This window comes from Diabrotica virgifera, chromosome 4 (genome assembly GCF_917563875.1).
Source record: "Diabrotica virgifera virgifera chromosome 4, PGI_DIABVI_V3a".
NCBI lineage: Eukaryota > Metazoa > Arthropoda > Insecta > Coleoptera > Chrysomelidae > Diabrotica > Diabrotica virgifera.
Window position 1 is genome coordinate 2,590,365 of NC_065446.1, and position 23,382 is coordinate 2,613,746.

At 33.3% G+C, this 23,382-nt stretch overlaps 1 protein-coding gene across 1 annotated transcript; it reads right to left on the reverse strand.

Annotated features, from left to right (window-relative positions):
- Positions 1-3,789: 3,789 nt before the first annotated feature.
- Positions 3,790-22,529, reverse strand: LOC114332999 (uncharacterized). The gene is made up of 6 exons (XM_028282805.2): positions 22,367-22,529; positions 18,336-18,461; positions 15,953-15,988; positions 9,311-9,419; positions 6,967-7,031; positions 3,790-3,925 (listed from the first exon to the last, which is right to left on the reverse strand). The coding sequence occupies exons 1-6, from the start codon at positions 22,445-22,447 to the stop codon at positions 3,908-3,910; spliced, it is 435 nt and encodes a 144-aa protein (XP_028138606.1). The 5' UTR covers positions 22,448-22,529; the 3' UTR covers positions 3,790-3,907.
- Positions 22,530-23,382: the final 853 nt, after the last annotated feature.

The following is a 23,382-nucleotide window of genomic DNA, read 5'->3' on the forward strand; positions in this document are numbered from 1 at the left end:
CACAACGTAAAATAATATAATAATAACAGGTTTTTACATAATGACAAGATGGGGTCCCTAAGCGATTGCCCCCCCCCGCAAGCTTCATGCTGCGGGGGCCTCTGTTACTTTCCTGAGCGTACCCACTGCGGGCGATCTCTGGCGGGTCAGCAGTACATAAGTATAAGTACATAAGTGCAAGGAATAACATCAACTCCATGTAATGCTGAACCGCCAGCGATCGCCCGCAGCGGGCACTCAGCTTGAAAACACGCAAATGTGTAGCGAGCCTAACGGATGTGAAACCTGAAAAGTGACAAAAACGCTTACAGACAAACTGCAGGTTATAACCAGATGGAGTGTTTTCACTGAAACTCTATTCTTTTTTTTTTAGAAAAATCAGACATTTTCCTTGGGGGTGGGGGGACTTTCTTAACTTATATAATTCTATTATCTTATATAATATATTATATAATATTATATATATTATTATATTAATTATAAGTTCCCTTAATTTTCCTAACTGTCGAGTTCATTGGTCTAAATTTGTCTATCTGTAGTTATGTTACATGTCAGCTAATATATTTTTTATGTTTCAACAATTGTTATTTCCTTAGTTCTGGAGCGTGTTACGGGGGGAATTACCCTGTTCTCTCCGTAGATCCGCCACTGTTCAGTCGTTTTTTAAGGATAAGGCGAAACTACAGCTATGCTATTACTGGATAAGTGTAAAGCATTCATGAAAACATGATCGTTCTTATGTCGCACTAGCAGCACATTTTCTATCGGAGTTTCACGAATTCATATGCAACACGCAAATATGCATGAAAAATGAATCTCTCTTCTCTCAATATGTTTTTTTTGTAAGCATTTATTTACAATCAGAATTACATATTCTATGAGTTAATTTGATAACAAGTACAATAACTTATATCAATGTAGTATTGTACACTAAAATGGCGTTATGAGGTACATCACCCAGCGGTTTCACCTTAGTTTCAGCGAAGATCTATGTTGTTTGTGCAAATCTATGTGCAAATCTTCTGTTGTTTAGTGGCTGCAGTAATGGTAATATTAATTGGTTGGGGTGGCCTTCCAATTTCTCGTGGTGTCTGTTGGCTCTTTCTTGAATTACTGTGCTGACTAACGGGATGTTTAGGTCTGTATGAAGGGTTTGGTTGGAAATGTACCACGGGACATTTGCGATGGTGCGTAGAAGTTTGATTGAGTTCTTTGGATAATTTTTGTGTTTGATTTGCTGGCACAACTCCATAGTTCTATACCGTACGTCCATATAGGTTTGATTACTGTTTTATAAATCAGCAGTTTATTCTTAATTGGGAGTCAACATTTTCTACCTATAAGCCAATTAATTTCTTTCACTCTCAACTCAATTTGTTTCTTCTTTTTTAAAATGTGTTGTTTCCAGTTTAATTTAGAATCAAGATGAAGCCCCAGGTATTTGACGATGTTCTGTTGTGGTACCTATGTTGACTTGATTAAGGCTAATATTAAGGCTTAGTGTGAAAGTTATATGCGTTGAGTTAGTTTCATTAGCTTTTATCTTCCATTTCTCTCAATATAATAATGAATATTATCGTTCACTTGACCGTGAATTAGTGCACTTAACGTAAACCGAGCACCTGAATCCAATAACTTCAGAAGGCTGTAGCTTCAGAATAATAGTTTTTGAGAATTAAGTCCCATGAACTTTTTTAATCGCATTGAGAACTATTATTGACCGAATTATCAGTAGTAATTGCACAAGAGCTCTAAAATTATTGAATTTTTCCCGAATGACACTTTGACAGTTTTAATTTCACGAGCCTCAGTGAGCTCAGTTTGAGTGAGTGAGTGAGTTTTAATTTTCTCCGTGGCTCAGTGGTAAGAGCCTGCCTATGGATCGAAAAATCCGAAAAGGTCGTGAGTTCGAATCTCACCAGGGTCAGAAATTTTTCGTTTATTATAAATTAATAAATGAATAGCTATTTGTATAACAAGGGAGGAAAGTGAAGTTTACTGCCCGACGCGTAGCGGAGGGCAGTAATCATTCAAGGGACGAAAAGGCACTTTACTCCCATGTTATACATATTGTTTTTCCACCTTCCTCAAATAACAAGCCATTTTTTCATTTTTACTTAATTTATTTATGTAACTAACCAACAAAATTTATTAGAACTAAAACTAACAAGTACGTACAATATAACTGTCAACTGTCAAATATATGTCAAATTAATAATGTAAACATTGTTAAATCAAAATAACAATTTACTGTTTTTTACCATTCTGCAAAATACAGAGTGTTTTATAAATAAACGTTAAAATGTATAGAAACTTACGTAATAGAAAATAGATATTGTACACGGCGTCAATAAGTTACATTTCATGAATGAAATACCATTACGTCACTTTTACTTTTCCTCCCTAGGGAGGAAAAGTACAACTTTGCTCCCTACAATCAGGTCCGGAAAAGTATACTTTCGGTAGAGGTAGGTGGAAAAATAGTTTCTGTCCTTGTGGGATCGGTATTCACCGGAGGGACCGCAGACGTTCGGATACAATTAGCGTCTCTTTGCAAAGACAATGACGTCGACTTTGCAAAGTAACAAGACACTTACTCAACACACAAACACTACACATTAATCCCCTGAGTTAGTGATAAGTTATAGTCTAAAAAACAATTATAATTTTGACTGGCCAGTTGGTTGTGAAAACCAGTGCCAATAAAACACAAAACACACACACACAATTTCACGAGCCGAAGGCGAGTGAAAATATGTCAAAGTGTCACGAGGGCAAAAATTCTATATTCATTTTAGAGATCGAGTGCAATTTTTTGCGATTATTTCATGAATAAAACTGTTCAAAACCAAAATTGTATTGTAATTTATTTATGTAAGTACAAATTAGCACAATTAAACACACAGTTGTTATAAATATTTGACGGTTGAAAGTCATCACTTTTATAATTTTTAAAAGATTAATTGTCATTAATGTCACTGAATGTATTTTTTCATAGCAACGAAGGGCATCTGAAGTAATATACTTGACTACGGGAAATTATCAAAAATTATCGGGTATAATATCACAAGAGAGTGAGAATAAATTTGAAAATAATGCGACAGTTTTTCGAAAATTTGTTGTCTGGCAATAGACACGAGAGCCCGCAGGGCTCGAGTGGCTATTGCCCAATGACAACAAATTTGAGTAAAAAGGAAGCATTATTTTCTTATTTATTCTTACTGTCGTGTGATATTCGTAAGATTATTTTTTAATACGCATATTATGGATATTTTATTAAATGTTATAGTTTTCGAAACTAGGAAACTGGTTGCCATTAAACAGAAACAATCTACTTAAAAAAATTCTATCGGTAATTTTCTACAGCAGATAATTCTCAGTATAATTTTAATCTGATTGGACAGAATGAAACACGTGATCAAATATCTTACTATACGATTGGAAGTTAAACTCATTAAAAAATAATCAGTTTAATTTTTATTTCTGTAGCTTTCTATTGCTCAGAATCTCCTATGAATGAAATAATCGTTAAATTTGACCTGGACCACTTTTCTATAAGGAGTGTTGCGAGGCCCTTTCCAGAATTATTTAATTAGGATTTAAGTCGGTCCTTGCCCTGATAACTTACAAATTTTCAACAGTAGAAGATTTTTAAGGGGGGATTCATTTTTATTACTTTAGCTTCATTTTTAAGAGACCATTAAGAGAACCTTCCATATTTCCTACAATACATTTACTCCTATGATGTATTCTAAAAATCATTTTAAGAAGGCAAATAAAACAATCATAAACAATTAGTCTTTTATTGATTTATTTATAAAGAGTAAAAACATATCAACATACAAATAAATCTATCTTCTTAGAAACGGGAACTTTCATTACCTATCGTAGAAATGGGAACGTTTGCTTATTTTATTTTAAATAACTAAAAACAAAAACAATATTAGTTGTACATAATCAATTATTTAGTGATGAAGTCGCTAATAACCGGCAAAATAACGCAAAAAATGGAAAACATATTAAGTTGTGAGATAAAAAGAAATGAAACTAGTGGGAGAAATGGGAGATTTCGCGATAAAAACCTATAAACTTACATTCTATTTATTGTTTCCCACCTTTAGACGTATCAGAGGAGTATGTCAGCTAAAACTGTCACTGCCATAGTGACAGTTGCCAAACTCGTCCGATGCGTCTAAATGTGGGAAACAATAAGTAGAATGTAAATTTATAGGTTTTTATCGCTAGCAAGAATTAAAGTTTTTGATTCAAATCTTTGTACTGAATGTCAGAAGGTGGGTGATTTGAATCACACTTTCTTTGAGTGCACAAAATACATACCATACACCTATAATTTAATCGAAGATTTAATAAAATGTAATGTGTTTCCACCTTTCAATGTATTCTATCTATTGTCTCTGAACAGCAAAAATATATTTGATTGTTTAATGAAATTTATCTGTGAAACTAAAATTAACCTCTAAATTTATTAATCCTCATAATTTGATATATTATGTACATATGAAAGAAGAAGAAGAAGAAGAAGAAGATGTATAATGGAAAAATGTTGTGAGCAACTTGGATAGTCCATAGCGGCCAGCTGCAGCTTTTGAACTAAGTAGAGAGCTGTGGAAGAGTTTACTATGGAACTCTAAGGACCTCATTGCCTTCTTTATGTATGAATAGAAAACAAAAAAGTTGTGACTGGCTAATTGACACCCAAGTCCAGTGCCGGTTTAACACAGTCTGCCGCCCGGTGCTGATACGGATGCCGCGCCCAGGCTCAAAAATATTTCTTAACTTTATTTCAATTAATAATTAAAACCGGTATAATTTGACTTAAACTTTCAATTGCTGTCAGCAGAATTGCTATTTTATTTTTTAATCAAACGTTATTCGCGTTCAAAAATTGCAATTTCTCGATTTTTTGAAAGTTCCACCGCGTTTATCTCGAAAACTATGCATCCTACGAAAAAACTTGTAAGAACATTTTTTGCTTAGAATTACCCAAGAAATACAAAAAAATGTTTTATTTTGCGAAAAATCGATTTTGTGTAATTCCTCAAGTTCTTTGTTTATAACAATCTTATCGACATCCGGATCAACTGTTACCCAAAAAATTCGTCTTCTACGGGTCAAAATACATAAAAAACCTGTATAAGTCCATCTAAATAAAGGAGCCCGTAGCACCCCCTCCTGGACACAGCACTATAAGCCAAAAAATTGTTTATAACTTTAAAACATTGCTGAGGCTGCTTAAATAATCCGATTTCAATTCTGTAAAGTGCATTAGATAGGTGGAGTACTTCTTTATATGTAAAAAAATTGACAAATCTTTGTATTTTCTAGTTTTTGTTGTGCAATATTTTAAAAAAATTTAATTTTTTAAAAAAAGTTTAGATTGCAAAATTATTATGCAAAATCTAGTAAGTTAATTTTAATGAAATTTGGTGTACGGTTTTAGCACATTAAAAAAATTTTCTAAGCGAATTAGGAAGGTTCCAAGTGTAACCTAAGTGATGGAAAATAATTGAATAAGGACAGGTTTGTTTTGCCCCCTTATTTTATATTTATTGCTATTTTGAAGCAAGGGTGATAAATTAAGACATTTTTAACATAATAATAATAATATCGTATGGCATTTTTGCCGGGGAGATCCTTTCGGATAGTTCCAGCGCCAATTACATCTTTAACCCTGTTTCAAGTAACTAGTGTCGATGTACACTAGCCCAGGGGGACCGACGGCTTAACGTACTCTCCGAGGCACGGTGAGACGGCTCGTGTCATTATTGGAAATGAAAATGGTTTGTCTTTGGCAGGGATCGAACCCACGTCTACTGGCGTATGAGGCCAGCGTTTATGCCGTTACCCACGGCCGCTCACGAATTTTAACAAATCGCATCTGATAGAAAATTGAATTATCTTTGTTTTATTCCTATAGAACTTTGTTCTAAAATGAATAGTTTTTAAGTTTTAAGCAAAAAAAGTATAAAAAAACGAAAAAGTTTTGAAATTTTTAAATATTTTATTTTTTTATTAATGTTCCGGGCATACTTGAGAAGGAGCATAAATTAATTATTATTAACGAAGTTATCACCTAACTTTATCCGCAAAAATCTGAATGCCACCTCTCACATCCACCTAAAAACAGATTCTTACTGGTCTAATTATATTCTTAAACGCTGTAAAATGATATAATTTTACGGCGCGCGGCATGTTTGTACGTTATCTGACATTTAGATAACATAAACTGAACACAATGTATAAACCATATAGGTACGTCGACGTTAATAATAATTATTTATTTATAAATTATTGTTAAGTTTTCAAGTTAATGATAAACCAGAAAAATTTTTATTATTATATCATGTGGATTTGTATGCAAATTTTATTTTACCATAATCATATAATTTCGGAACAGCACGCGCTTCGCGCGTACCGCCCTAGAACATTCAACCGCCCGGTGCTACAGCACCCAAAAGACCCCTGGTTAAACCGGCGCTGCCCAAGTCTATGCTATAAAACAAAAAAAAAAGTCGCTAAATCTTCCACCTTCACTAGTTTCATTTCTTTCTATCTCACAACTTAATGTGTCCATCTTTTGCGTTATTTTGCCGGTTATTAACGCGCTAATCACTGTATATTATATATGGTACTGTTAATAATATGTATAAACCAGAAATGATCTGTTTTGAGGGGTGCAGTTCTGATTTTAGCAGAACAACTTGTGTGATAACTTCAACAATAATAACTGGTTTTCCTTCCCTCTCAACGGGTTGGAAATATTAATACATACATATATAAAATCAAATTTTTTAAAAATAATTCAAAACATGTTTTTTTCCACTTTCCATGGTTATAACTTTAAACGATTCATTTTGGAGCAAATTCGCACTGAAATAAATTAGCGACAGTTAAATTTTTTTAAGAGAAGAAATAATTTTTATATTTACTTGATTAGGTACTTACTGTTGTGTCTTCGGGATATATACATTTTGACATTCCGTATATTATGTCCTCGACAGATTGATTTTCTAAAACAAATTATGTTTTAAAATTGTTTAATTTGAAGATATGAAAATATTTGATTCCAGTTCAGTGCCTCTACATAGGTGCTCCGAGGAGGCTACGGTAACACCGAAATATGTATAAGCACATAGTAGAGGCTCTGTACTGTAATCAAATCTAACTCATCTTTATCTTCTTTTTATTTGTATTCACTCTTGTGCGTATAAAAGGAACTAGTTCGCTAAAGATTGTTATCACGGTGAACGACAGGTCGTGGATGCAAGTATATATCAACTTGTCGACTAGTTCATCTATACCTTTTGAATACATTTTGAAATTTGGTACACTCGTAAGTATTTGTTTCTTCGGCATACAGTACACCTGCCTTGTGATGATTTATTAAATCATCATATTCATATCTTCTGTAGTAGCTGTAGTAGCCCGTAATCTTCAGAAAGGACATGGTGATATTAGCTTATTAAAATTAAATTCGAAAACTGAAGAACTTCAGACCTCAGAATCCGTATAGTTAAGAATATTTTTATCTTTCTGAATGTAGAGTTCGCTGTTGTGATGAATAAATTGAATTATTTCAGATTTGAAAAATAATGAAAAAATTTCGAACTCAGATTTGTCCAAAGTCCAAGTCCAAGTGTTCATCGTCTAATCTTGGTTACGTGGAAGCTTGAGCTTGGATTCCAAGTACTCAATGTTTTTCCATTTATGGTACACCTATACATCTTCTTCCTTATTGCCGCCGAAAGGCTTATAAGCATATGGCTGCTTCAAAATCCTCAGAAGGACCTTTAAAACCATTTACGACCCGAATACTAACCAGTAGACCAAGAGATTAAATCCCAACGTCTAAGATGGGCTGGCCATGTCCATAGACTCCTTGATAACCGCCTTACTTAGTTAATCTGGGGGAAAGCCCCGACAAGGAGAAGGTCCTTAGAATGTTAGAGAATGGAGAGTTGATATGACCAGATTTAAGAACAATGGGACTCAACTATCATGAACGACCGTTCGAGATGCAAACAACTACTTTTATTGTGGACCATGCCCCCCACTGTAATTATTTCCAAACCATTTCTTCTAATACGTAGTCTCTTCTTTATTTGGATCTGTTGGAGAACGCCATCATATGTCTCAAAAGCATCTATTTTTTTTTGTCTGTTTGTTTGTCCAACATTCCGATGCATATAAAAATAGAGAATACCAGACTTTCTAGCTAACTATTATTTATTTCTAAGTAACTTTTCGTACTTTGGTGTTAAGCTTAATACGATGACTAGCGTTAATTTAAATTATCTAAAGTGTATTTATTCCCCTCCTCCTCCTAAGTTCCTTCTCTATTCAGGTTGACGATCAATATGGCAAATTTTTCTCTGTTCTGGGCTTGATGAATTAAGTCATTCCCTGTTGTGTGGGTCCAATCTCTGATGTTTCGGAGCCAGGATTTTTTTTCTTCCCATACCCCTTTTACCTTTGATTTTGCCTTCTAATATTACCTGGAGCTGCTCAAATTCCCTATGGCGCATTATGTGTCCTAGACGTCACCACGTCTTTCTAATTTTGATTGTATTGATCAGATGAGGACTTGCCTTCTGATTTTGCCTTCTAATATTACCTGGAGCTGCTCAAATCCCCTATGGCGCAATATATGTCCTAGGCGTCACCACGTCTTTCTAATTTTGATTGTATTGATCAGATGAGGACTTGTGTTCATTATTTCCAGTACTTCTTCATTCGTAGTGCTGCTGGTCCAGCTTATTCTTAGGATTCGGCGGTACATCCACATTTCGAATGAATTCAGTTTGTTGACGTCATACTGTTTTAATGTCCAGGTCTCACTGCCATATAGTAATAGAGACCACACATAACACTTTAGTGTTCTAAATCTTATTGTGACTGATAGCTTGGGGTTACAGTGTTACAGAGTATTTTACGCACGTCCATGAAACCAGACCTTGCTATTTCAATGCGTCTTCTAATTTCTTTTCATAGGTCTAGCCGACTATTTAGCTCTCTGCTCTCTCTGGTATATGAAGCTTTGGGAACTCTGAAGGGTGATACCATTTATTTGTATGTTGGGTGTAATTTGATCATGGGGGTTCTTGTGGAATACCATGATTTTGGTTTTGGAAAAGGTAATGTCCAGCAGTGACTTATTTCTGATAATATGTTCATCAATATTTTTAGTTGGTCTTCACTATTTATTACTCTACCAACATGTAATTTTATTAAAATAAAAGCTATTAATTCAAGTAGTATAGAAGTATTTTTAATTATATTTATAACTTACTTGGTTGTGCTTTATGACACCTTATAATCAAGTTCGTCAATTGGGGTTTCTTGGATGGTGGACAAAGGTGATCCAGTATATCCTCATTTAAATTTCCCTGCTCGTCTATCTAGAAATATTTTAACTAATGATATCAATATAAATTATCAGGCAAATGGTAGTTCTACACAAATACTACTATAATTTTTTGAAATCGCGGGAGGCAGAAAATTGTCAAGATGAGAGATGTATGTGTGTTTTTAGGAGAAAAAAGATGTTTTTTCAAATTTATTTATGCAAAACGAACGAATTAAAATTGCTGTTGATTTTTCTTAGCCATGATACCAAGGGTCATTTGTTGAATCAGTATCATTCATGGTTTAAGTAAGCCATATACAGGGTGTCCCGAAAAGATTGGTCATAAATTATACCACGGATTCTGGGGTCAAAAATAGGTTGATTGAACCTAACTTACCTATATACAATAGTGCACACAAAAAAAGTTACAGCCCTTTGAAGTTTCAAAATGAAAATCGATTTTTTTTCATATATCGAAAACTCTTGGAGATTTTTTATTGAAAATGGACAAGTGGCATTCTTATGGCAGCATCATCTTAAAAAGAAATTAAAGTGAAATTTGTGGACCCCATAAAAAATTTATGGGGGTTTGTTCCTTTAAACCCTCCCAAACTTTTGTGTACGTTTCAATTAAATTATTATTTTAGCACCATTAGTTAAACACAGTGATTTTAAAACTTTTTTTCCTCTTAGTACTTTTTCTATAAGCCAGTGTTTTTCGAGATATTTTGAATATTTGTCGAATCCACCACATATTCTTGTATATGGTTAAGTACGATTATACAGACCTGTTATATCTGCAAACATCTGCAAATTTATTTATAATGTACATTTTTGGGTATATCTTGAAAAATAAGCCACATCTCGATAAAAGGTGACTTATGAAAAAAAGACTAAGAGGCAAAAAAGTTTTAAAATCACTGTGTTTAACTAATGGTACCACAATAATAGTTTAATTGGAACGTACACAAACATTTGGGGGGTTTAAAGGAACAAAACCCCCATAGAATTTGTATGTAAATTTATTAAAATAGAAGCCGTATCTCGATAAAAACTCGCTTATAGAAAAAATACTAAGAGGCAAAAAGTTTTAAAAACGTTCTGTTTAACTAATGGTACCACAATAATGAATTAATTGGAACGTACACAAAAGTTTGGGGGGGGGGGTTTAAGGAAACAAAACTCCCATAAAATTTTTATGGGGTGGACAAATCTCACTATAATTATATTTTAAAATGCTCCTCGCATGAGAATGATACATGTCCATTTTCAATAAAAAATCTCTGATAGTTTTCGATATATTGAAAAAAATCGATTTTCATTTTGTAACTTCAAAGGGCTGTAACTCTTTTTATGAGCACATTTGTACTAAGGTACGCTAGGTTCAATCGAACTATTTTTGAATCCAAAATGTCTGGTATAATTTATGACCAATCTTTTCGGGACATCCTGTATATTATCGGTTTACAACGTTCTCCGTCTTCCGATACCCATTCGCCATTCCTCTCTGTCCGCACATTGATCTACTTGCAGACCTCTTTCATCCATGGCTTTGTTTATTCCTGCCTGCCAACTTTTCCTCGGTCTACCTCTTCTTCTTCTACCTTGCGGTCTCCAGTTTTGTACTTGTTCTGGGATTCTGTCTTCGTGCATTCTTTGTACGTGACCAAACCATCGTAGTTGTATTGTAAGTAAGCCATGATTACATTAAATTCAAAGATTATTTCTTCAGAAGTGAATCAATACGAGTACTGACGTGGTGTAAAAGTAAACTGAAATAATATATAATAGATCAAAACAGGATAAGACAGAAAACCAAAGTCATCGATGTGGTACAAAAATCATTAAAATTAAAATGGGAATACACTGGACATGTAGCTAGGAGCGATCTAAACAAATGGCACAGAACAATTCTAACCTGGAGACGATACCAACACAAAATACCCAGAGGCAGACCATGATCTAAAACGAACTGTCGGGAAAAATTGGCTACAAGTAGCGTACAACAAAAAACAATGGAAAGGAAGGCTTGAAGAGGCTTATGTTCAGATGTGGACGTGAATGGCTAGACGAAGAACAAAAAAAGAAGATCAAAACAGAATGGATGAGATTTTCAAGAACAATATTTTTTATCAATATTATTCATCACAGAATATATTGGTGATAAGTAAAAAAAATATTGTTACATAAACTGATTTTTTGATTGACTTTTACTTGTAAACTCAGCTTTTACTCATAAATTTTTGTTAATATTACATACACCCAATTTTTTTACAAACTGAACTCACAGTAAACTATTAGGAAGAAAGTTGTGAAAATAGCATCAAGGATTCAACAAAGATTACTTTGTTGTCAGAAACTACCGCTACCAATTCAATCCATTGCAACTGGTAAAAATATAACACTACAAAATCCATAAGGCCAAAATCTTCAGCGTTGGGATTGGCAAAAAGTTACAGGAAAAATATTCAACAAAAATTTCATAAGACTAAGTTTCTAATCTAATGGCATATAAAACAACATAGAGCCCGCGCAGACTGCAGACTTTTTAATCAGCCGATAGTTTAGTCGGCTTCTTAATCAGTACAGAGAGGTATGCAGATGCGCACATTACACCGATTCACCGATGCATACCTCTCTGTACTGATTAAGAAACCGACTAAACTATCGGCCGACTAAAAAGTCTGCAGTCTGCGCGGGCTCTTAATGTTACTCTACATCCCACCAGACTGAAAACAATGGGAACCTTATCTGATTACACCTCCGAGGCTTCTACAATTTGCAAGCCATACGGATGCTGAGATTAAGGAAGATGAGGGAATTTTACAATTTATAATTCACGTCCCATCTGCTCAGCGCGGTAAAGTTCCAACGAGAATGGTTCCCTTCGTACTTCAATCGGAGTAAACATGTAAAACAAAAATGAATAACCATTTTCAATTTCGTTGCAAAACGAAAATACAGCCGCATCATATTCTAGTCCAATCAGAGAGTGCAGCAAGCACCTCTACCGGTTTCGAAACTTATTAGTCTCTCATCAGGAGGCACATACGCTGCTTTCTCTGACCCAACTAGGACAAACCCCGGCGTGCAGTTACGGATTGCAACGAACGAAATGGCAGGGATGCCCTAGCGACAACTGCTAGCAAAAGACTAAGTTTTCAATATAATGGCATATAAAACAACATAATGATACTCTACATCCCACCAGAATGAAAACAATGGGAACCTTCTCTGGTTACACCTCCGAGGCTTCTACAATTTGCAAGTGAATTATAAATTATAATTATTAATTGTAAAATTCCCCAATCTTCCTTAGATTCAGCATCCGTCATGGCTTGCAAATTGTAGAAGCCTCGGAGGTGTAACCAGAGAAGGTTCCCATTGTTTTCATTCTGGTGGGATGTAGAGTAACATTATGTTGTTTTATATGCCATTATATTGAAAACTTAGTCTTTTGCTAGCAGTTGTCGCTAGGGTATCCCTGCCATTTCGTTCGTTGCAATCCGTAACTGCACGCCGGGGTTTGTCCTAGTTGGGTCAGAGAAAGCAGCATATGTGCCTCCTGATGAGAGACTAATAAGTTTCGAAACCGGTAGAGGTGCTTGCTGCACTCTCTGATTGGACTAGAATATGATGCGGCTGTATTTTCGCTTTGCAACGAAATTGAAAATGGTTATTAATTTTTGAAAAAATATCATGTAGAGTCGGACAACTTTTGTACTACGGAAAATTTTCGGGAGGGGGACGTTTCGTACATATTCGCGATTGGAAACAAAGTATCTGACCTCTGGTGGAATAAATTTAAACCACTCTACGTGGTATAAACAAACCAGAAAATTGTTGATTTGAATTAGTCTAGGCGCCAGAGGGGTCACCGTGTCCTTTTCAATTCTGATGGACAAACTCAACGGTTTCTTATGGATTTTTGGCTGCTGATTACGAATTTCGAGGGGGGATTTCGATCCGAGTGGTCAAAAAATTGTTATAAACAATTTAATTGTTTATAAATTGTTTATAAGGCTCTGGCTCATAAACTAAAAGAGATAAAAAAATATTTCAAATAAAATTTGTTCTTTAATAAAAAACGAAGAAAAAACTGTTTATTAATCTTAAATCCAACAATTATAACTCAAGATATTGTAAAATTAGTGCACGATGTAAATTGAAAATTGCAAAATAAGTATTTTTCGAAGCTCTATCAATCGTAACTCGGATTCTACGCACAAAAATGAGCCAAAGAAGGTCTTATTTCGAAGCTTAATTAATAGGCTTCCAAACAAAGTTTGTTAAATTACTTTATCTTCATTTGTTTTAAAGTTATACCCGTTTGAAATTATAATTTTCTTAAAAAAATTGTACATTAATTTGTTTATAAGGTTTTCAAGCAAATTTGAGCTAAAAACATTTATACTTTAATTAACAATAATGATAGAAAAATCAACAGCAACATTTTGAGCTTAGAAAATGTTCGTAACTTTATTTTTGGCCAAGATATCGATATTTTAATAGCGCAAGCTCTGAGGCGCAAGATCGGCTCACAGCGTAAAGTTGTTCTGGAGATATTTCCTTGTGGAATTAATTATTCTAAATGGGAAATAAGCCACAATTTAACTGAAGAATTATTTTATTAACGTTTCCACGCCCAAATCAGACGTCGTTGTCAAAATACAAAACATTAATAAATTAAACAAAAATGTTGCTTAGAAAAACATTATTCTAATAATTTAATTTAATCTGACTCAAAAGACTTTAAAATGATATTGCCAATATTTATGAGTTGCGTTCCTGGGACGACTTTACTGAAAGATAGTTCATTAAATCTTTAATGAAAAATTTGAGGTAGGGTTGGTTTCATGTAAGTAATCGAATGAACTATCTTTCAGTAAAGTCGTCCCAGGAACGCCACTTATAAATATTGGCAATATCATTTTAAACTACTTTAAAATGTATATGTCTAAATTCAGTCAGATTAAATTAAATTATTCGAAGAATTTTTTAATAAGCAACAACATTTTTGTTTAATTTATTAATATTTTTTATTTTGACAACGACGTCCCATTTGGACGTGAAAACGTTAATAAAATAATATTTTAGTTAAATTGTGGCTTATTTTCCATTTAGAATAATTAATTCCACAAATAAATAGCTTCAGAACAACTTTACGCTGTGAGTCGATCTTGTGTCTCAGAGCTGGCGCTATTAAAATATCGATATCTTGGCCAAAAATAAAGTTATGAACATTTTCTTAAGCTCAAAATGTACCTTTTGAGTTCTTGTATCATTATTGTTAATTAAAGTATAAATGTTTATGGCTTAAATTTGCTTGAAACCCTTATAAATAAATTAATGTACAATTTTTTTAAGAAAAGTATAACTTCAAACGGGTATAACTTTAAAACAAATGAAGATAAAGTAATTTAATAAACTTTGTTTGGAAGCCCATTAATAGACCTTTAAAATGAGATCTTCTAGAGCTCATTTGCATGCGCAAAAGTCGAGTTACTATCGATAAAGCTTAGAAAAATACATATTTTGCAGTTTTCAATTTTCATTGTGCACTAATTTTACAATATCTTGAGTTCTAACTGTTGGATTTAAGTTTAGTAAACGTTTTTTACTTCGTTTTTTATTAAGGAACAAATTTTATTTGAAAAAATTTTTTTTATCTCTTTTAGTTTATGAGCCAGAGCGTTATAAACAATATATAAACAACTAAATTGTTTATAACAATTTTTTGACCACTCGGATCGAAATCCACGCTCGAAATTCGTAATCAGCAGCCAAAAATCCATAAGAAACCGTTGAGTCTGTCCATCAGAATTGAAAAGGACACGGTGACCTCTATTTGGCGCCTAGACTAAATGGAATTTGGCCACTATTAAGAAATTTTTGGTAAATTTCAGCATTATGAGTACATTAAAAATATTTTAAATCAAATCGGTATTGTTCTGTTCCTCAATTAAATGTTTGTTTATACCATTTATATCGGCCATTTTCCTGCATTCGACCTGCCCTCTGTATTCAGTTTTAATCGCGAATAGAGGTTTCTAACTTTGGTGCGTCCGACAACTGGAGTACCTTTAAATATTTGTAGGGCAATATTACCAGTCAATTGTAAGTATTTTTATTAAACAATTTTACAAAAAGAAATAACCATTTAGGTATGACTTCATAGTGTGTTCTATCGAATACAAACGACCATTGGTCCTGGCTTTCGTAGACTTTCGCATAGCATTGGTTAACCTAGACAACAGCAACCAAACTTAGAGTGGCCCAAAGAAGAATGGAACGGTCACAACTTGGACTGACTCTCAGAGACAGAGTTAGAAACGAGGAAATCAGATGAAGGACAGGTGTCACAGATACCGAAACGGGAAATATATTTAATTTCCAACTTAAATTGTGGCTTATTTACCAAGTAAAATAATGAATTGAATAAAGCAGTGTCATGAGGGAGATAATAATTCTTTAAGTGTGTGCCCAATACCTAATATTACAGACATGCAAGTATTGAGCTGTTGAACCATACTTATTATCAAGTGTGTTGCTATTAAATCATATTTGCCATAATGTTATACTTACCACAGTCGAGTCCAACCAGTTACACGCAACATAAGCCTGTAATAAATTAAAGTGTTTTAATTAAGTCCACGATTAAAATTGAAAACAGTTTAAACCATTATTTTAAATGCATTATGTTTAACAACTAATTATGTATAATAATTCACTAGCCAACAAATAAACAAAAAAAATTTGTGACTGATGTTAAAATGGCTGTACTGGGGAGTTGAAAGCGTCCTGAATGCGAATTCAAACACTAAAATTTTCCACCACGTATAGATTTTGAGTTATCTTCTTCCTAAGGTGCCGTGAATTTCTGCGTAGGGGTCCACGCGTACATTATCTTGTCATGTGAAATGCTTGATTGTGAGTTATAGAATGTATCAAATATTGCTGTTTATTCTAAAAATTCATTTATACTATATACACATAAGTTCAAAACTAGAAACAAAAACTATAGTAAGTCTTTTACACAATTTTATGCATATCCCAATTTTACCATAACACTATGTAGATTAACACAAACACACATTAAATTTTATTTTGCATAGTAGAAAACTAGGATAGCTCCTGGTTACGGTTCCTAAATATTATAAGTTTTACTGGCTAGTAAATTCCATTTAAAAAAAATCCATTATTGTAATCTAGAACCTAGAGTTAAACATGTCCTTTGGACAAGTGAAGGTCTCAACCTAAATCATGTAATTCGGCGATAATTAAACAAAGCTATTTATTTATAAGCCAAAAATTGTTTATAATTTTAAAACATTGCTGAGGCCCCTTAAACAATCCGATTTTAATTCTGTAAAGTGTATTAGATAGGTAGAGCACCTGTTTATATGTAAAAAAATTAGCCAACTTCTAAATGGTCTACTTTTTGTTCAGAAAAAAAAATTAAACTTTTTTAAAAACATTTACATTGCAAATTTATTATGCAAAATCTATTAGGTCGATTTTAATGAAATTTGGTAGACCATTTAAGTAAGTTATAAGAATTTTCGAAGCGGATTGCTAAGGTTTTAAGTGCCACCAAAGTGGTTAAAAAACACTGAATAACAACAGCCGTATTTTGCGTTCTTATTTTGTATTTATTGCTATATTGCAGAAAAGGTAATACCTTAAGGCATTTTTGACCAGCAGTCGTATATCATACAAAATTCGAAACGAACCGTTTTAAAGTTATAAAGGCTGCATGACACTATGCATTTTCTTGTATCGTTTCTGATATCGTTTCTGATATGTCAAAAAAATGCGTAGTGTCATACACAGATACAAAAAACGATATCAGAAACGATACAAGAATTTGTGTCAAGCACAGATTCTTGTACAAGAATTGCGCCAATTTCTGCGCAAAGAGCAAAAACGTAAAACCTGCTGGTAAAACATCTAAATGTCATAATGGCGGCTGGAAATGAGATCATATTTATGATTTATGTCTTGATGAATTTATCAATTTATTTGTGTTTTTTAGGTATTACTTATAAATCTTTTATTGATACTTAATATACCGCTTGGTATGGATTAATGTTCTACTAATAACCATATATTTAGCTCCTAGTAAAGTTCAAACTATTAACTTTGGGTTTCATGTTGCATAATTTTTTAATAGAGGAAAATATAATAGTTCCTAATTTGGATCAAACTGAAGATAATCCTAATGCAAATATTTTAGTACAAATATCAAAACAAAATAAAAAACACAAATAATCAACAGTCAACGTAAAAATTCTGGTTAACATTAAAATATTAAAATGTTATATTTTTAAAAGTTTATAAATTTTAAAAAATCCTAAAAATCAGCTTTAGACGCACCAATACCAATGTAACGCGACACAGGGTAACAAACAAAATTTCGACCAATCACGTGCCGAATTTCATACAATTTTCGATACAAGAACTTGCATAGTGTCATACAGGGCACAAATGTACATACAAAGAAACGATGCAAGAAAATGTATACAACTTCTGATATCAGAAACGATATTAGAAATGATACAAGAAAATGCATAGTGTCATACAGCCTTAAGTAAAGAAAGCAGAAAAAAATCGATGTTTTTCGAAATTTTTAAATATTTTAATTTCTTTATTAATGTTCCGGGCATATTTGAGAAGGAGCATAAGTCAATTATTATTACTGAATGTGTCACCTAACTTTATCTGCAAAAATCCGAATTCCAAATCTCACATCCAAAAATACACGTTTTTTTACAGATTAGTACTGGTCTAAGAAGTAAGAATGAAAATAAATGCCGAAATTGAGGAAGAATTAAAGAGAAAAAGTATAGTCAGATACATAAAATCTTAAGAATAGGATTTTGAACGTCATGGCCTTTACTATAATCTCTAGGGATTGTAATGCTTCATGAATGAATGAAATTAGGTAAGAAATATAATTAGATCTTACTTTTGACTTAGCATCGTCTTCAAATATACCATTTTCAATATTTGTCGCTAAGTGTTGTGAAATTTTAGCTTTTCTTGCACAATTTTCGCTTAGCGCTTGCAACAAGTTTTGTAATTCTTTAATATCCTGAAAAATATGTTAATAAAGTTATATAACTTATGTAAATTTTTGTATGGATAATGAAGGGACAGCGATATAAAATGCTAGGACTAATACTACAGGAAAAAATAAAAGGAGGAAGGGGTATAGGAAGAAGGAGTATGTCAAGGTTCAAGAATTTAAGTGCTATAGAGTCAGGGCCCCGTTAGGGTTACAGTCGCCTGTGTGCAAAAAAAATTTCGGCGCCCCTTAGTCATTTTGGATCATGCCATATTTTATATATGATATTTTTTTGACGGCAGGTAGGCAGGTAAATGCTTGAAATAAAGCAAAAATCTGAACTTTAGAAGTAATATTTATAGTCCATTCACCCACGGTCAAATATTGCAAAACGTCCGAATTTCATTTATCATGAAATTTTTTATATACTTATCTAACATGTACCAAAGAAAAAAAGCTATTGTGCTGATGTGTGCTTTTGCCCTGGATGTGAGTTTCACCCTTTCTGGGAGGCGAAAAACATTTTTCAACAAATACAGGTTTTTAGACGGTTTTTCGCAAATAACTCAAAAAGTAAGTATTTTATTGAAAAATATAGCTCATATATTCTTAGCAAAAATATAGCTCATAAAAAAGTGAAAAAATGGTGTATATAATAAGAAGTTTGTAGACCCAGTAGAAGCCGAGTTGCAGCTAATGAAAATTAGGTTCTTATTCGTCAAATTCCAAATCGAATATTTCAACGTTAAATAACCAAAAAATCAAGCACTTATCGGGGAAAATAATAATATCAATAAACTTTATTTTTATTTTTTTTTAAGTTTCTAACGTCAAAAGGAATAAGTATCTAAGTTACGCTCAAAATAATGTCGGTCCCTTTTTTTTAGTAAAAAAGATCGTGAAAATCCCCCCTAATTAGAATTCCAAATGAAATTAATCGTTACCGCTTTACCACAAGTTAATTTACTTATGTACTGCTTATATGATCTGGACATTTTATAGGTTAAAAGGGCTGGAACGAGCTACTAATCACAAGTGTATTCAAATTTTGAACAGCCATATCTCAACAAATTTTTGTCTTACAGGAAAACAAAAAATCCAAAATATTCAGAAAAGCAAAACCTACATTTTTTTACTGCTTGAGATTTTTGGTATCACTAATGATTTTTAAGTTATTTAAAAAAAAAAGGATTGTTTTTTATAAAAAAAAACAGATGAAACTTACAGATTATAAGATATAAACAATACATTATATAAAGTAAATGTTAAAGGGGTGCCAATTATTTCATTTGGGATGTCAATTATTAGGGAGTGAGTTTTACGATTTGTTTTGCCAAAAAATAAGGGGCCTTTATTTTGAGCGTAATTTACTTACTTTTGATGCTAGAAAGTTTTTTTAAAAACAAAATTGCTTTTTTTAACACTTTAAAGAACTTGTAATGAGTTTTCCCCGAAAAGTGCTTAATTTTTTGGTTATTTCACGTTAAACTATTCGATTTGGAATTTGACAAATAAGGACCTAGGTAGTTTTTATTAGCTACAAATCTGCTTCTACTGGGTTTACAGACTTCATAAATATACCCCATTTTGTGAACTACCTCTATAGAACCAAAGTTGCTTAGGAAGTCAGTTTATCCAATTCCGGACATATTTTGAACGTATGTTTTTCACCCCCGAGAAGGGGTGAAACTCATTCCAGGGCAAAAAGCAGAGATCGGTACAATAAACTTTTTTTCTTTGACGTGCTAGCTATGTGAAATATGTGTATACCAAATTTCATGTCAATACAAGCGGTCCTTTAAAATTCACATCAAAAACCGTGAGTAAATGGACTATTATTAGTATACTAAAATATCAAAATAAAACAAACAGAATATAATCTTAATAAAATAAATTGTGAGTTACGAACAATGAAGTACTGAGAAGAATAGGTAAAGAGAAGGAAGTTGAACTGACAATTAAAGAAAGAAAACTACAGTACCTCGGACATGTGATGCGGGGCGAGAAGTATGGCATCCTGCGACTCATAATGCAGGGAAAGATAGATGGCAGAAGAAGCATCGGCAGAAGACGAATTTCATGGCTGAAGAACCTGAGAGAATGGTTTGGATGCAGCTCAAAACAACTATTTAGAGCTACTGCCTCAAAAATTAAAATAGCTATGATGATTGCCAACCTCCGTAGCGGAGATGGCACCTGAAGAAGAAGAAAAATAAATTAAAATGCCTGACTTCTGACATTTCTCGCACATAGGAATAGGCAGTAACTGGATTATGTACTAATAAAATTTCGTGTGGATGTATAAAATCTTCTTCATTAGGTGCCGTGTCCATTTTTACATACAAGTCCCTAAAACCGTTCTCTATCGGCTGCTGCGCGAAATAATTTTTCTACTTTGGTTCCACACCATTGTCTAATATTACGCAACCATGAAAGTTTCTTGAAGACCAATCCTTCTCGATCCCTCTACTTGTCCATGTATTATAAGGCGAAGTAGATGGTATTTAGGTCCTCTAATTATATGGCCAAAGTATTCTGTTTTTTCCTCTTCTTCTCATATTTACATCTAATCCTATTTAATTTCTTCAACTATTTTAAAATAAATTTTTGTTTTTTTCCAAATTTGTTTTGCAATTTTTGACCCCGGGTTTTGGCGCCCCTAAAGGTTGGCGCCCGTGTGCATTGCACACTTTGCACATATGGTAGCGGGGGCCCTGAGAGTGCTATAGAGTTTTAGTGCTACAGAACTCTTCAGAACAGCTGTAGATAGAGTAAAGATAGTGATGATGATATCTAACCTCCGATGAGGAGACAGCACTGAAAAAAGGAGAAAAAAATTTATTTTTGTTTCTTTATTTTACGAAATACAGCCCAATACACATACGAAAAAATAAAGTACTTTCATTTTACAAAATTTTTGTAAAATGGAGGTATATTAGAATTGTAGACGTTTTTTTAAATAATAAACACTTTTAATTATCAATTTCCAAATCTTCATTTTTGGTTTATTTTTTTTGGGTTTTGGCAAAATTTTGTATTCATGTTGTGTATTTTTGATGAATATTCTCAAAAATTTCCGATCAAGGCCTGAGTTCCGCAAGGCAGTGTCCTGGGTCCATTTTATATTTAATATTCACATCAGATATTCCTACCTTTCCACACACTGTCATAGGAACCTTTGCGGACGACACCGTCATCTTACCAATTCACCAAGATCCAGTAGAAGCTTCCAACATCCTACAGAATGACCTAGCAAACCTACAAAATTGGGCAAAAAAATGGAAAGTTAACATAAATGAGGCTAAATCCATTCACGTCAACTTTACTACAAGAAAAGATCAGTGTCCATCACTATACAACTCTTCCAAATATCTCGGCATACATCTAGACTCTCAACTTACTGGGAAAGTGCACATAACAAAGAAGAGAAAACAAATCGACATGAAAGTCGAAGAACTCTACTGGCTAATGGTTAGAAAATCAAAACTAAGTTTGGAAAATAAACTGCTGATATACAACACCATAATCAAAACCAAAAGGAGCCAGTCAAAAATTCTACGCATGATCACAAATGCATCTTGGTTCGTGTCGAATTTAACACTATATGAAGATCTGAAGGTTCCATTCATCACAGATGTCATTAAAGATAGGTACAACAGACACCACGAGAAAATGGAAACACACCCCAACGCAGTCTTACAGCCGCTAGTACAACAACCAATTGCCAGAAGGTTAAAGCGACTATGGCCAGCTGACATGAAAACAACCTAGGACTCCTTCACTGGAAGGAATTCCTTCACACCAATGATGAGCCCAGATCCCAAGTCAATACTTTAACTTGTAGGATGTATATTCTAATTGTTAAATAAAGTACAATTAAAAAAATGTTATGTATTTGTATTTATGTTATTTCATTTAAAAGAAAAACTCACCGATTGTGGAGCAGCTTCTGTTATTGCTAATTCAATAACTATTAAATAAAATATACTTGTATATATTATAGACTTTGACATTTTGTCGACGATAAACTACTCAATATATTTACAATATGCTCACTGATTTTTATTCAGAAAAATGATCTTGACTTTTATTTATAGGAGTAGAATAGTATAATGACCACAATTATAATAATTACTTTAAATGCACTGTTTATTGTTAAATTCAGAAAACAGTATGGGAACTACTGAAATCTATTAACAACTTTGTATGAATTCAATCATACTCCAGGGAAATAAGCAAGAAATAGACCATGTTCGAGACACTGAAATATCCAAAAAATTTTACGCTGCATTTGGAAGCATTAAGCGGAAAACGCACCGAAGCGATAACGGCGCGATAGCGTTCACGATGGCGATCGCGTCGAGATCGCGTTGGTATGTTTTCCGCTTAATTTCTCTGCGGGTAGGCCATTCAAAGATATCCTACTTTTATATGTATGGTGCAAAGTATTAAAATACTCCAATCAATGGGGAGGGATTTCTGTGTCTATGTTTCTTTTATGAGCTGCTGTAGTGCCCATTATACTGTTCAGTTGGAAGATTACCTATTCAGGGTAGTTTGTTTCTAGCTACTTTTTTTAACTGAGTCTTCAATTTCAAGAATCTTTGGTGGTTCGATGAATCACCTATTAATTATGGTTTGTGGGCATATGGCATGTAATGCAGTTAGAACAAAGTAACCCATCTAGAAAATTAGAAAAACTTACTTACAGTTAAGTCCCTGAATCTTTACCCGTGCGTCATCATTTAAAGCATACGAAATAAGTCGATGATAATAGAAATTGAAATTTACTAAACGCAACAGCAAGTGACAGTATAGGCCAGGGTAATAAGACAAAAACGCCTGAAGCGTTTTTTCGACAGGTAATTCATATAGGAACAAATTATAACTATTTCCTGCGTAGGATCTGGCGACCATTTTTATTTATAAACAATTAACTGTCAAAAAA